General features: G+C 43.8%; 1 protein-coding gene across 4 annotated transcripts in view; it reads right to left on the reverse strand.

Moving 5' to 3' along the window:
• The window catches only part of ARNT2 (aryl hydrocarbon receptor nuclear translocator 2), a 147,117-nt gene that overhangs the window by 13,935 nt on the left and 118,864 nt on the right, over positions 1–14,318 (reverse strand). For all 4 annotated transcript variants that reach the window (XM_069766201.1, XM_069766202.1, XM_069766204.1 and 1 more), the window contains 3 exons: positions 11,475–11,626; positions 2,933–3,005; positions 2,729–2,855 (listed from right to left, as the gene is read on the reverse strand). In XM_069766201.1, the coding sequence (XP_069622302.1) occupies positions 2,729–2,855; positions 2,933–3,005; positions 11,475–11,626 (352 nt within the window). The remainder of the gene's footprint in view (positions 1–2,728; positions 2,856–2,932; positions 3,006–11,474; positions 11,627–14,318) is intronic.

The raw sequence follows: 14,318 nt of genomic DNA on the forward strand, positions 1-14,318 counted from the left end.
GTGCAATCCCACACTTGTTTTTTGTTTGGCTTTTTTGCTAGGTTCAATAAATGCTAAAACTGACCTGCCATTATGATTCTCCAGGTCATTACGAGTTCATAGACACCTAACATGACTAGGTTATTTTTTATCTAAGTCAGAGCTCCCCAACCTGTAGCACGGGAGCCACATGTGGCTCGCGACTGTCTGCCAGCTTGATGCGTTAGGTCTAGGCCTAGCAAACAGGTATCAAGACCACATCTCAAAATGGTGAATTTTTGTGAGTAGCCCTGCACAGAATTGCAGATTTGGATGCACATTTACTGGTCTTAGGGGTTTCGAAATGTTTTAGGTATGGTACGCTGGAGGTTTGTACTACCTGATAGAGGAGGTGCTCAACGCTGGATGTGACAGTGTGTTGAGAGAATACTGAATGGGGGTATTGTGGGAACCCATGGATCTCAGTATACGGCTCTGGAGTGATTTCTGTGGAAAAGCTTTGGTTATCATTATACCTGTAATGGGGGCTTTGGTTGCCACTATGAAGAGGGTGGGAGCTGCATGTGGCTTGCGACCCTCTCTCAGTGCTGAATGTGGCTCGCGACCCTCTCTCTAAGCTTAATGTGGCTCTCAAGGTCAGAAAGGTTGGGGACCACTGATGTAAGTGGTGAAAAAAAATTCCAAACTTTGCTAAAAAAACCCCCCAAAAATTGTGCCATTTTCCGATACCCGTAGCGTCTCCATTTTTCATGATCTGGGGTCAGGTGAGGGCTTATTTTTTGCGTGCTGAGCTGGCATTTTTAATGATAGCATTTTGGTGCAGATACATTCTTTTGATTGCCCGTTATTGCATTTTAATGCAATGTCGTGGCAACCAAAAAACGTAATTCTGGCGGTTCAAATTTTTTTCTCGCTACGCTGTTTAGCGATCAGGTTAATGCCTTTTTTATTGATAGACCGGGTGATTCTGAACGCAGGGATACCAAATCTGTGTAGGTTTGATTTTTTTTTTATTGATTTATTTTGAATGGGACACACACATATAAGAATAGTCCATAGATTAAATCATGAGAGGTACTTATCATTACAGATGTCATATAACCTCTAAGCGTTTCACCACCCGGCTCATCAGGAGGTTAGATAAATGGATATTGCAATATCTATTTTAATCTATGGACTATTCTAATATCTGATTATTGTGATTAACTATGTTATTTCATTAATTTTGAAGCACCCTCTATATTGGTTCATTTAATATTGGGGTCTATGGATTATACGGTCTCTTAGGGCCAGCCGCCGTTGAGTGGGGGCGCCATATCCCATGACAAGTAGGGTGCCAACCTCCGCTGGTAGGCAGGGCACAGTGGAGGTACAGACTAGAGGGTTATACTTTTCTCATTCATGTTTCTATGCATCATTTTCTATCAGGCATGGTAATTCACCTGTTTTTCCTCACCTGATTTGTATATATATGCACTGCTTTTCTTTCTGACCTGTACTATTGGGTACTGTCCTCACATGTTATGAAAGTGTATCAGCTGGCACTTATCTATAGAGCATAATAGGACAGTAGGGTCAGTCATCGGTGACCGGGGGCGCCATTCTCGTGTGGCTTGTTTTAGGGTGCCAACCTCCGCAGTCAGGCAGGCATACAGCTCAGGGTTCATCTCTAGGGGGAATATAGTGTGCTCTTTATTAGTGTGGTGTTTGTCCCTTGTTTTAAAATGAATATTAAATGGTATATTTTATATCTTCTCAATACTGGGGTTCTTTGATGTTAGCCTATATTGTTTTACCCTCTTATACCTAGTTTGATGATTTCTGGTTGGAATGTGGCTGGAAGTATGTAACTCACATGCTTGTGGTAATGTGATCACCTGCTGTCACTGGCAATGTCTGAGTATCCGGACGGCGTGCGATTTCTGCTCTCTAAGATTCAGACGTCTGCAATCATATAAAGTGAATGCAGACTTTCAGCAGAATACCGGACAACCCCTTTAAGTAATCTCAACTGCAGACACATAATGACTCTGAGATCTCACCTTAAGTATGCTTAGGCCAACTTATGCAGCAGAACTCGACTCGCACAAAAAACTCATCCTGATATTACAAACACATTGAACATTCATGTAAGGCTTACAGAAATAATCAATATGTCAGTAAAGTAAATCAGCCTCCAGCAGTTCGAGTATTAAATCTATCTGACTTCAGTAACAGTATATAAATGATTTACAAGCCCTCAGATCTCTTGCAGACATTCCGCACTTCATTCTATCAGAGGCCCAGGCCCCGGCTACCTCTGGATCTATGCACTGATGGCGACAAGCAGGCTAGCAGAAGGATACGTTACATTACATTCCTGCACAATGAAGACTCGCCATCTGATGCTTTCGCTGCATTAACAAACATACATAAATGTTTATTGGAAACACACATAACCAAGATCCCCGGGGGCCCTGAATTCTATTGCATGCTCTGAACTGTCCTGGCCTGAACTCGATAGGTATCTAAGATCACGTAATCCTTTTAAAGATGTATTAAATTGATGAAAGTAGGCAGACGGACTCTATTAGGGTCAAGATAAAAAATAAGAGCATTGATAGTCCTCTAGGTACTGAGGTGTCAAGGGCAAGTGCAAGAAAATATCCTGACGACACATGGACAGGCTGTGTGCCCAATAATGACGCTTGGAAACTTATCACCTCTAATATCTTGTGACTGGCCCAAGGGGGTAATATGGATAACTTACAGGCTGTGATTCCAGCAAACATCTCAGCAAACCTTGGGTCCCGGTCTTGGGAAAATATGGATTCTGTTTTATCAACCACAGACTTCCCCCCTTCGTGAACATTCCCCGCAAGATTTGGGACAGACACCTGAAATGACACAAAGCAAACACAGGCTGAGCACACAGCAAGGAGATGGTAGGGAGAACTATGTGGGAGATACCCACCTGTGACAGGTCATAGGAGGACAGGCTGTCCCTTGGATGAACCTCCAGCTCGGCCTGCTGCTGCTGGACCTGCCTAAGAACACAGAAACAGCTGCGGAAATACTGTAGGCTATAACAGTACAGATAGTTTATATGACCGAAACAAATAAACACCAATGCTACCCTAAGCTGTGCCCCATACATGCAGTGTCCGACCCACAGATCTGAAAGGGAACATGGCATGTCCAAAAATGCTATTTACCTGCAGATGTAAGGATAACCTGTAGGTCAATAGTATTAAAGTCCTGCCTGGCAACCTTACTGGAAGAGTGGCTCCAGGAGAAAATTAATTGGCACCCTCCCTGTAGCTGCTGGCTTTCATTCATAGGGGTGGTTACAGTCACCCACTCAATACACAGTGAGTGCGCTCAAAGGGAGAACTAGGAGACCAAAAACTATGTAAAAAATAACAGTTTTTATTGTCAATGCAGTAAACAACATGACTATAGCATAACAGATGATCCTAGGCAATGAAGTGGCATAGGAGAGACAAATGAAGACATGAGCTAGATCATATATTTAATAATTAGGCCACATAGCCAAAATGTAGAAAATGTTCAGCACAGCCGAAGGAAGGAGGTGCACGGTCATAGGTTCCCAAGCCTCAATATATAGATAGTAAGTGACTGGCACACTCCGGACGTGTTGTGATGCAAAATTGGGGTTTATTATACATACAGTAACACAAACGTTTCGGTCGTAACTGGACCTTCATCAGTGTGCTAGATAACTAGTATGTTGAAGGAGCCCTGATGGTTAAAACTAAATTGCATCAGAAAAAAGGCCCGGAGCTATATGAAATTCAGGTGATAGTATCAGTCCATGGACACAGGGGAGTATGGCCCAGATGGCGCTATCAGAGGGAAGCCTGAAGATATATAGATCCCAGCACGTGAAAACAATCTGCAGATGCAGGGTGGTGTATCGCAGGTAACGCTATCCCCCAGTAGATATGAAGCCACGCGGAGTTGCCGCTGTTGTGGGCAAGGAGGGAAGTATGCGCGGACAGCCTGATGAGTAGAGAGAGCACGCGGTATCCACCGCAAGTGCAGGCCTGTACATATCTACTGGGGGATAGCGTTACCTGCGATACACCACCCTGCATCTGCAGATTGTTTTCACGTGCTGGGATCTATATATCTTCAGGCTTCCCTCTGATAGCGCCATCTGGGCCATACTCCCCTGTGTCCATGGACTGATACTATCACCTGAATTTCATATAGCTCCAGGCCTTTTTTCTGATGCAATTTAGTTTTAACCAACGGGGCTCCTTCAACATACTAGTTATCAAGTATAAATATGAAAAAAGAAGAACTGCGGCAGCACTCACCAGATTGCGTAGATCAAACCTTTATTGAAGGTAAAAAATCCATCATGACGTGTTCACGGCTCGGGGGAGTGCGGACATAGTGGAAGTGAGCAGGGGAAGACTTCCCCGAGCCGTGAACACGTCATGATGGATTTTTTACCTTCAATAAAGGTTTGATCTACGCAATCTGGTGAGTGCTGCCGCAGTTCTTCTTTTTTCATATTTATACTGGATTGTTTGTTTTTTCGTATGCGAGCACCTCCAGTTACTGAAGCCCTATACCCACAAGTGACTGTGTTCTTACCAGTACGTTACATTCAGGCTGTGCAGCAATACTTTTTTTTCTCTTCATTGATTGGATACTAGTTATCTAGCACACTGATGAAGGTCCAGTTACGACCAAAACGTTTGTGTTACTGTATGTATAATAAACCCCAATTTTGCATCACAACACGTCCGGAGTGTGCCAGTCACTGACTATCTACATAGCCAAAATTGGCATATACATATAGTGTACAGACATACACACACATCTCCACCAGCTAGTGCATGTGCGCATCAGGCTCCTGCGTCATCTCCAGTATGACATCACCTCTCCTGGACTTGCGTGATTAGGCATGATTAATGGAGGAAGGTCTGGAAGACGTGGACCCAAATTCACATACGCCACGTAATGTCATTGGCTGAATGGCACTCAGGTGCCACATCTGCCAGATATATAAGGGATGTGTCAGAGTCACTGGTGAAGTGATGGAGGGGAGATATGTGTCACTGCGCATGATATCGTCAGTGATGTAAAAGCAGAATCGTTCCCTCCAGCACACTATGTGTTGGGTCGGTTTATTGAAAGTTATATTATGGGCTGGTTTTAGTGGACATTCATATAGCAGGAGGGAGAATGTCCACGTATCTCCCCTGCAGTGTCCTTACAGGATCTGTGTGATGTCAGGATCATGTGATCAGTCACATGATGTAGAGTCACATGGTCTGGGCTTAAATAGCTGAACTCCAGGGTTATTGAGGGCCTGGAGAGGAAGACTCCAGGAGTGTGTTTGTGCACATAGTGCTTGTGCAAGGACATTGTTAACCTTGAGTGGGATGACCCCCCACTAGTGCAAGGACTGATCGAAGTGCTACCATTTTATTTTGCTGTTTTGCCCAGAGGGCTGTATTTTCTTTACCACACCTTGGTTTATGTGGTACTCATAAACCAAGTGCATCCTTAAAGGCGCAGTGTTCCATTGACTACCTCAGTGTGCAGCCGGGTGAGCCACTCTACCACAGGGATCATATGAATAACAAAACCATGCCCTCTGAGGAAGCTACACATGCCACGAAACGTGTCACTTAGATAAAACATAGGTAATAACTGCATCTTATTACATGCGTCCTTGTACATTTGTGTCTATTGTTGCATTGACCTTGAGACACACATTCCTATGTGCATTGACAGTTGGCATGTGTACAAATACTTGGTGCACATATATGGCTACAGTTAGGAAATAATTTTGGGGACATGTACATGATACAATTGTTGTTCTTCTTCTATGAAGAGTCATTTGTTGCAAAAAACAAAAACAAAAAAACCCCCCTCACATAAAAAGATACTCCTCACCAACACCAGGTCAGATTATCAATGCACCATCAGACAACCAATAATAAAGGCAATATTTTGCACATGTGCTGCTCCCACCTTTAACATGGGGATCTGCTGTATCCTGCTTGTGCATTGGTAATCTGACCAGATGTTGGTGAGGATGTATCTTTTTATGTGAGATTTCTTGAAAATACTGTCCTATGTTAGCCATTTTTCATTTTAGTGTTAGAACTTGCAAGTGTGAAGACCCTTGACGTGGGTTCCGAGCTTGTGTATTTTGGCCAAAATATCGACCAATATATCACGTAATGTATTTATTTTATACATAATTTTTCATCTTTTTTATTTCACGTTTTTCCATTTTTTATGCAGGATGCAGCCAGGCCCTTTACTGTTGGTTGGGTGAATTGGGGCGTCTGTCTTGTGGGGTGCACTTATATATTGCTGAACAGCCCGCCTGATCTAATAGTATGGGCGTCATTAATAGGCTGTAAGCCAGACACAGTATATCACACGTATCTGTGTGACTGACATCCTATGTAAGCTCCATCTGGGTGCATGTTTAATACTACACAGCCACCTCGTCCATGAATTGGTAGGTGAGTGGTTGCTCCATCAATATTTTGCACCTGTGCTGCCCCCGCCTTTATCATGGGGGTCTGCTGCACCCTGCGAGTGCACTGGTAATCTGACCTGGTGTTGATGAGGTTGTATTTTTTCCTGTGATGTATGAAATGTTATAATATGTTAGGCATTTTTAATTTAGATATTTGTTGCAACCGCACTTTATGGAATCACCTTATTATATAAATATACACACTGTACAGCAGACGGTCAATCAAAGTGGCAGGGAGCGATTACCGCCATATTCACTGTGTAGTGAGCAGCCTTCCATGCACTGTCACATTGACTGGAAGTGAGCGGATAGAAGTTCCTTTTCTTACTGTAGTCGTCTCTCCGGTAAGACAGCCAGGCAGGATTTTAATGCCATTTACCTGTAGACTAATCTTATATCTGCACGTAAATAGGATTTTTAGACATGACTTGTTCCCTTTAAAGGGAACCTGTCACCCCCAAAATCGACGATGAGCTAAGCCCAAAAGCATCAGGGGCTTATCTACAGCATTCTGTAATGCTGTAGATAAACCCTGATGTATCTTGAAAGATGAGAAAAAGAGGTTATATTACACTCACTCGGAGGCGGTCCGGCTGCGGTCCGGTCCGGGGCCTCCCATCTTCTTACGATGACGTCCTCTTCTTGTCTTCACGCCGCAGCTCCGGCGCAGGTGTACTTTGCCCTGTTGAGGGCAGAGCAAAGTACTGCAGTGCGCAGGCGCCGTGCCTCTCTGACCTTTCCCGGCGCCTGCACACTGCAGTACTTTGCTCTGCCCTCAACAGGACAGACAAAGTACACCTGCACAGGAGCGTGAAGACAAGAAGAGGACGTTATTGTAAGAAGATGGGAGGCCCCGAACCGGACCACGACGCCCATCGGACCGGACTGCAGCGTGAACGCCCCTGGGTGAGTATAATCTAACCTCTTTTTCTGATCTTTCAGGATACATCAGGGGCTTATGTACGTGTTACAGAATGCTGTAGATAAGCCCCTGATGCCGGTGGGCTTAGCTCATCTTCCATTTTAAGGGTGACAGGTTCCCTTTAAAAAGGATCTCCAGTCATGTGGGCAAAGATTCAATATTGTATAATAAAAGTCTCTGTAACCTGCTGACGTACCTTGAGCCCCAATTCTTCACCATTTTCAACAACTCGCTTTCAGTAAAAAAGGAATTATTATAGTTCATTTATCCTGATTGCCTCCAACTGACTGAAGTGCAGGGAGACTAGGATGAGTACAGGTCCTTCTCAAAAAATTAGCATATAGTGTTAAATTTAATTATTTACCATAATGTAATGATTACAATTAAACTTTCATATATTATAGATTCATTATCCACCAACTGAAATTTGTCAGGTCTTTTATTGTTTTAATACTGATGATTTTGGCATACAACTCCTGATAACCCAAAAAACCTGTCTCAATAAATTAGCATATTTCACCCATCCAATCAAATAAAAGTGTTTTTTAATAACAAACAAAAAAACCATCAAATAATAATGTTCAGTTATGCACTCAATACTTGGTCGGGAATCCTTTGGCAGAAATGACTGCTTCAATGCGGCGTGGCATGGAGGCAATCAGCCTGTGACACTGCTGAGATGTTATGGAGGCCCAGGATGCTTCAATAGCGGCCTTAAGCTCATCCAGAGTGTTGGGTCTTGCGTCTCTCAACTTTCTCTTCACAATATCCCACAGATTCTCTATGGGGTTCAGGTCAGGAGAGTTGGCAGGCTAATTGAGCACAGTATTACCATGGTCAGTAAACCATTTGCCAGTGGTTTTGGCACTGTGAGCAGGTGCCAGGTCGTGCTGAAAAATGAAATCTTCATCTCCATAAAGCATTTCAGCCGATGGAAGCATGAAGTGCTCCAAAATCTCCTGATAGCTAGCTGCATTGACCCTGCCCTTGATGAAACACAGTGGACCAACACCAGCAGCTGACATGGCACCCCACACCATCACTGACTGTGGGTACTTGACACTGGACTTCAGGCATTTTGGCATTTCCTTCTCCCCAGTCTTCCTCCAGACTCTGGCACCTTGATTTCCGAATGACATGCAAAATTTGCTTTCATCAGAAAAAAGTACTTGGGACCACTTAGCAACAGTCCAGTGCTGCTTCTCTGTAGCTCAAAAGTGGCTTTACCTGGGGAATGCGGCACCTGTAGCCCATTTCCTGCACACGCCTGTGCACGGTGGCTCTGGATGTTTCCACACCAGACTTAGTCCACTGCTTCCTCAGGTTCCCCAAGGTCTGGAATCGGTCCTTCTCCACAATCTTCCTCAGGGTCCGGTCTCCTCTTCTCGTTGTACAGCGTTTTCTGCCACATTGTTTCCTTCCAACAGACTTACCATTGAGGTGCCTTGATACAGCACTCTGGGAACAGCCTATTTGTTGAGAAATTTCTTTCTGGGTCTTACCCTCTTGCTTGAGGGTGTCAATGATGGCCTTCTTGACATCTGTCAGGTCGCTAGTCTTACCCATGATGGGGGTTTTGAGTAATGAACCAGGCAGGGAGTTTATAAAAGCCTCAGGTATCTTTTGCATGTGTTTAGAGTTAATTAGTTGATTCAGAAGATTAGGGTAATAGGTCGTTTAGAGAACCTTTTCTTGATATGCTAATTTATTGAGACAGGTTTTTTGGGTTATCAGGAGTTGTATGCCAAAATCATCAGTATTAACACAATAAAAGACCTGACAAATTTCAGTTGGTGGATAATGAATCTATAATATATGAAAGTTTAATTATAATCATTACATTATGGTAAATAATGAAATTTAACACTATATGCTAATTTTTTGAGAAGGACCTGTATATGGCAGAAGTAAAGGGTCAGCTCAAGTTTCCAGAATATTAAAAAGTTGTATAACCCTTAAAAAAATTATTTGAAGGATTATTAAATCAATGTGTGAATACTAGAAGAGAGAGCAATGTTTTCTTATACATCAATGATATTCTGCTCCTGTGAATATAGGAAGAGACATCCATGTGGTCCATACAGAACTAAACGCATAATCGTAAAGCTTCCCTTGTGTGGTGAAGACTGAAGAGTCAGCACAAAGTGGAGATCTCAACAGATATTAGGACAAGTCTGGCTATAGAAGGACAATAGTGTACTAGAATGGATCAGAGGCAGATCTTATTCATTTCCAAAGTTCAAACTGCTCAATACTTTTCTAATAAATATCGGAAATCATAACGTCCATGTTTTTATACTTTTTTATACTTCCTTTATATGTGTGGACACTTCTAAAGTACTTACAGAATGCAGAGAACAATTATAGTAATTACATGTCATACATGTTTTTTTGTTTTAATACACATGAAGATATGTCTCATTGGGAACAGTAAAATATCGACTTTGTGAGCAAGTTAGGCTACTTTCCCACTAGCGTCGGTACGGGGCTGTCGCCATGCGTCGGCCCGACGTACCGACGCAAACTGCGAAAAAAAATGAACTACAGGGCAGCGGATGCAGTTTTACAATGCATCCGCTGCCCCATTGTAAGGTCCGTGGAGGAGGGGTCGGAGTTCCGGCCGTGCATGCGCGGTCGGAAATGGCGGACACGACGCACAAAAAAACCTTACATGCAACTTTTTTTGTGCCAACGGTCCGCCAAAACACGATGCATCCGTCGCACGACGGATGCGACGTGTGGCCATACGTCGGCTAATGCAAGTCTATGGAAAAAAAATGCATCCTGCGGGCAACTTTGCAGGATGCGTTTTTTCTCCAAAACGACGCATTGCGACGTACGTCACACAGCGCTAGTGTGAAAGTAGCCTTAAAGTGACAGCTTAAGACAACGCACACTGGTGTGGGAACCTCTTTTTGAGCACCTTCACAGCTGTGCCACCTTTTACACATACATAAGGCTACGCACACATCATGATTCAGCTGCTCCAAGGCTAAAATGCCTGCAGCCAACAATGCTGATGCCAAGTCAAACATCTTTTGTCTGAATAATATCACAGTGGCCCAAGCTAGAACACTATGCAAAATAAGGACAATGTGTCATATTTAAACACACATTTCTGTATGCATTGCATTACCTTACAGGTAATAGAAAGGGGTTGTCCAACCATCCACCTACACAGACATGTGGCCTCCGCAGTCAATCTGCTGTAGCAGTGATGGGCCGTTCACCGCTGCTGTCAGTGATTAACTGAAGTGGTCACACATCTGCCTAGAGGGGCAAGAAGTGAAGAGAAGGACGGGGGGCTGTGAGTGTCAGGTGATTGCTACAGTAGTACTTCTTTTATTATTGCACTATTCTGAACAGGTGTTTGATTTCTGTAAATGGCAGGACAAACCACTTAAACATATACATCTTTGTACATTGTGTACACCACGGTGTCTCAGTGGTTAGCACTGCAGCCTTGCAGCGCTGGGGTTCTGGGTTCAAATCCCACCAAGGACAACATCTGCAAGGAGTTTGTATTTTCTCTCCGTGTTTGCGTGGGTTTCCTCCGGGGTCTCCGGCTTCCTCCCACACTCCAAAGACATAATCTTTTATTTTTTATTTTTATATAGCGCTAACATATTCCACAGCGCTTTACAGTTTTGCACACATTATCATCACTGTCCCCGATGGGGCTCACAATCTAGAATCCCTATCAGTATGTCTTTGGAATGTGGGAGGAAACCGGAGTGCCCGGAGGAAACCCACGCAAACACGGAGAGAACATACAAACTCTTTGCAGATGTTGTCCTGGGTGGGATTAGAACCCAGGACCCCAGCGCTGCAAGGCTGCAGTGCTAACCACTGCTCCACCGTGTTGCCCACACTGATAGGGAATTTAGATTGTGAACCCCAATGGGGACAGTGATAATGTCTGCAAAGTGCTGCGGAATAAGACAGCACTATCTAATCAAAGCATAATAATAAAAAAAAATCCACCACATATACATCTGTGTACATTATATATGAAAGTAATGCTAGAGATGGCTTGCAGACTGTCCGCAGACTACTTACTTCACATTGGTATTGGTACAGATAATGTATTCTATCTCATCAGAGTACGGGTTCTGGAAAGTGAAGCTACTGGTGCGAAGTAGCATCCAGTCTCGAGTCTTCGTGTGGAAACGATACATCACAGATAACACTTGTCCTTTAAGCTTCACCACCTAGTGGAAGACATATTATATTATAGCAGAATAGACGACTCCTATAGAATATATCACTCATGTTACCGATCAGATAACAGTGCCAACACGGTTGTCAGTCTGTAGAAACAATATATTAACTATTTTAGAATGGTGTCACCGTCTACCTATAGATGGTTGGTAGTACTGTTAAAGGGTTATTTCCAAAAAAAGCTATCCTGTATCCATAACGTAATGATCACTGAGGATCCCACACCTGGGACCACCTAGGATCTAGAGAAGAGACCACTGGAAGCTGGGAACCAGTCTCTGTAGAGCCCAGTCTGAATATATAAATAAATAAAAATAAATAAATATAGTAGGTGAGCACATGACCAAGATTCGCTGCATTCATTGTCTATGGGACTGCTGGAAAAAGCACAGTACAACACTTGCCTTTTGGGAGGACACCATAGACAATAAATGGAGCAGATATTGCGTAGTGATGAGTGAACGTGCTTGGATAAGATGTTATCCCAGCACGCTTGTGTGCTAACAGTGTCTTCAGCGTGCTTGAAAAATATGTTCAAGTCCCCGCACCTGCATGTCCGACAGCTGCAAGACATACAGGGATAGCCTGTTTTTTAAGGCAATCCATGCATGTGCTGCGGCTGTCAAACAGCCTAGAGAAATGCAGGCGCAAGGAGTAGAACATATCTTTCAAACACGCTGAAGACACTGCTCGGATTTTATCCGAGCACGTTCGTCCATCACTAATAATGAGCAGTCACACCTCTATTCCATGATGGAGCTCTGCAGAGGAAAGTTACCAGGTTCCAGAGCCCTATTCCCGGATCACCGGGACCCCAAGTAAACAGGAAGTTATCCCTTATCCTTTGGATATTTTGGAAATAACCTTTTAACTGTGTTTAGCTTTAGGGATACAGCTTTAATAACTTTGCATTGCAGACATTTAAAGGGGCTTTCCGAACATATAATATCGCTGGGCTGTCCATAGGATAAGTCGTCAATATCAGATCTGTGAGCGCTGGTCCCTGATCCGCGGGACCTCTTCAGCTCTATTCAATGTTTACACCCGGATGCCGCCAGAGCGAATAACAATTGATCAGTGAGGTGCTGAGTGTTGGATCCCCACTGATCTGATTTTAGTGACCTACCCTAAAATGGGTCATTAATATCATTCGTCCCATGAAGGCAACATTTTATACTTCATTTCATGAACAAATATTGTCTTCTAGTCTTTACAAGAACATGAGATTCAATGCGTAGCTGAACTTTGATAGATGTCTAATACAATGGGCAGTGCTCTTCTTAGACTGTGCTCAAACACAGCGCAAAAAATTAGATGCAAAACGATCCTATAAAGTGGCAGCAAAACGTTTTGTAGTTTCCTCTGTATGTAATTTGTCAAACCTGCAAGCAAAAAGGTGTCTGCCTCTGCGACAAATAGGGAATCTGAGTATTAACCGAGCCTTATGTGGCCTAAAGTCCATCTGCTAGGGCAGACATTTGTCAGAGAACATTTGCAAGCTACAGTGCTGCTACGGATGAAACCCCGTCCACATCGGATTTTATAACCATGCGTACTTTGCAACAAGCAAAACATACCCTTACGGCTACTTTGCACAAGCGCACCTGGATTTTTGACTTCTTCAGATAGAACAGGCACAGAAAATCGTTATGTAGGTTCACCTACAAAGCTGGACATGTAAATATGTCAATGTAAGTGGAAAGGCATTATATAAAGCAGATGTTCCATTACATTTCAACATCTGGATATTATATATATCTATCTCTGCATCTATCTTATAGAATTAAGGTACCGTCACACTTAGCGACGCTGCAGCGATACCGACAACGATCCGGATCGCTGCAGCGTCGCTGTTTGGTCGCTGGAGAGCTGTCACACAGACCGCTCTCCAGCGACCAACGATGCAGGTAACCAGGGTAAACATCGGGTAACTAAGCGCAGGGCCGCGCTTAGTAACCCGATGTTTACCCTGGTTACCATCCTAAAAGTAAAAAAAACAAACAGTACATACTTACCTACAGCCGTCTGTCCTCCAGCGCTGTGCTCTGCACTCCTCCTGTACTGTCTGTGTGAGCACAGCGGCCGGAAAGCAGAGCGGTGACGTCACCGCTCTGCTTTCCGGCTGACCGACGCTCACAGCCAGTACAGGAGGAGAGCAGAGCACAGCGCTGGAGGACAGACGGCTGTAGGTAAGTATGTAGTGTTTGTTTTTTTTACTTTTAGGATGGTAACCAGGGTAAACATCGGGTTACTAAGCGCGGCCCTGCGCTTAGTTACCCGATGTTTACCCTGGTTACCAGTGAAGACATCGCTGAATCGGTGTCACACACGCCGATTCAGCGATGTCTGCGGGGAGTCCAGCGACCAAATAAAGTTCTGGACTTTCTTCCCCGACCAGCGACAGCACAGCAGGGGCCTGATCGCTGCTGCCTGTCACACTGGACGATATCGCTAGCGAGGACGCTGCAACGTCACGGATTAGATGTAAAGTTAAACTGTCTAACAAGCTTGGCAAGGAGGAAGGTTACAAATAACCAATAACCTGTATTATATGGAAAGTGGACAAGTAGTGCAAAAATTGTAAACTTTAAAATATGCGTCAGGCCAGTATGCGCATATTGTGCTATTTGGAAAGATTCTTTTTTATGTCACAGGGTTTTCATTAATCTGCGCTATAAAATG

Source organism: Ranitomeya imitator, chromosome 4 (genome assembly GCF_032444005.1).
Source record: "Ranitomeya imitator isolate aRanImi1 chromosome 4, aRanImi1.pri, whole genome shotgun sequence".
Lineage (NCBI taxonomy): Eukaryota > Metazoa > Chordata > Amphibia > Anura > Dendrobatidae > Ranitomeya > Ranitomeya imitator.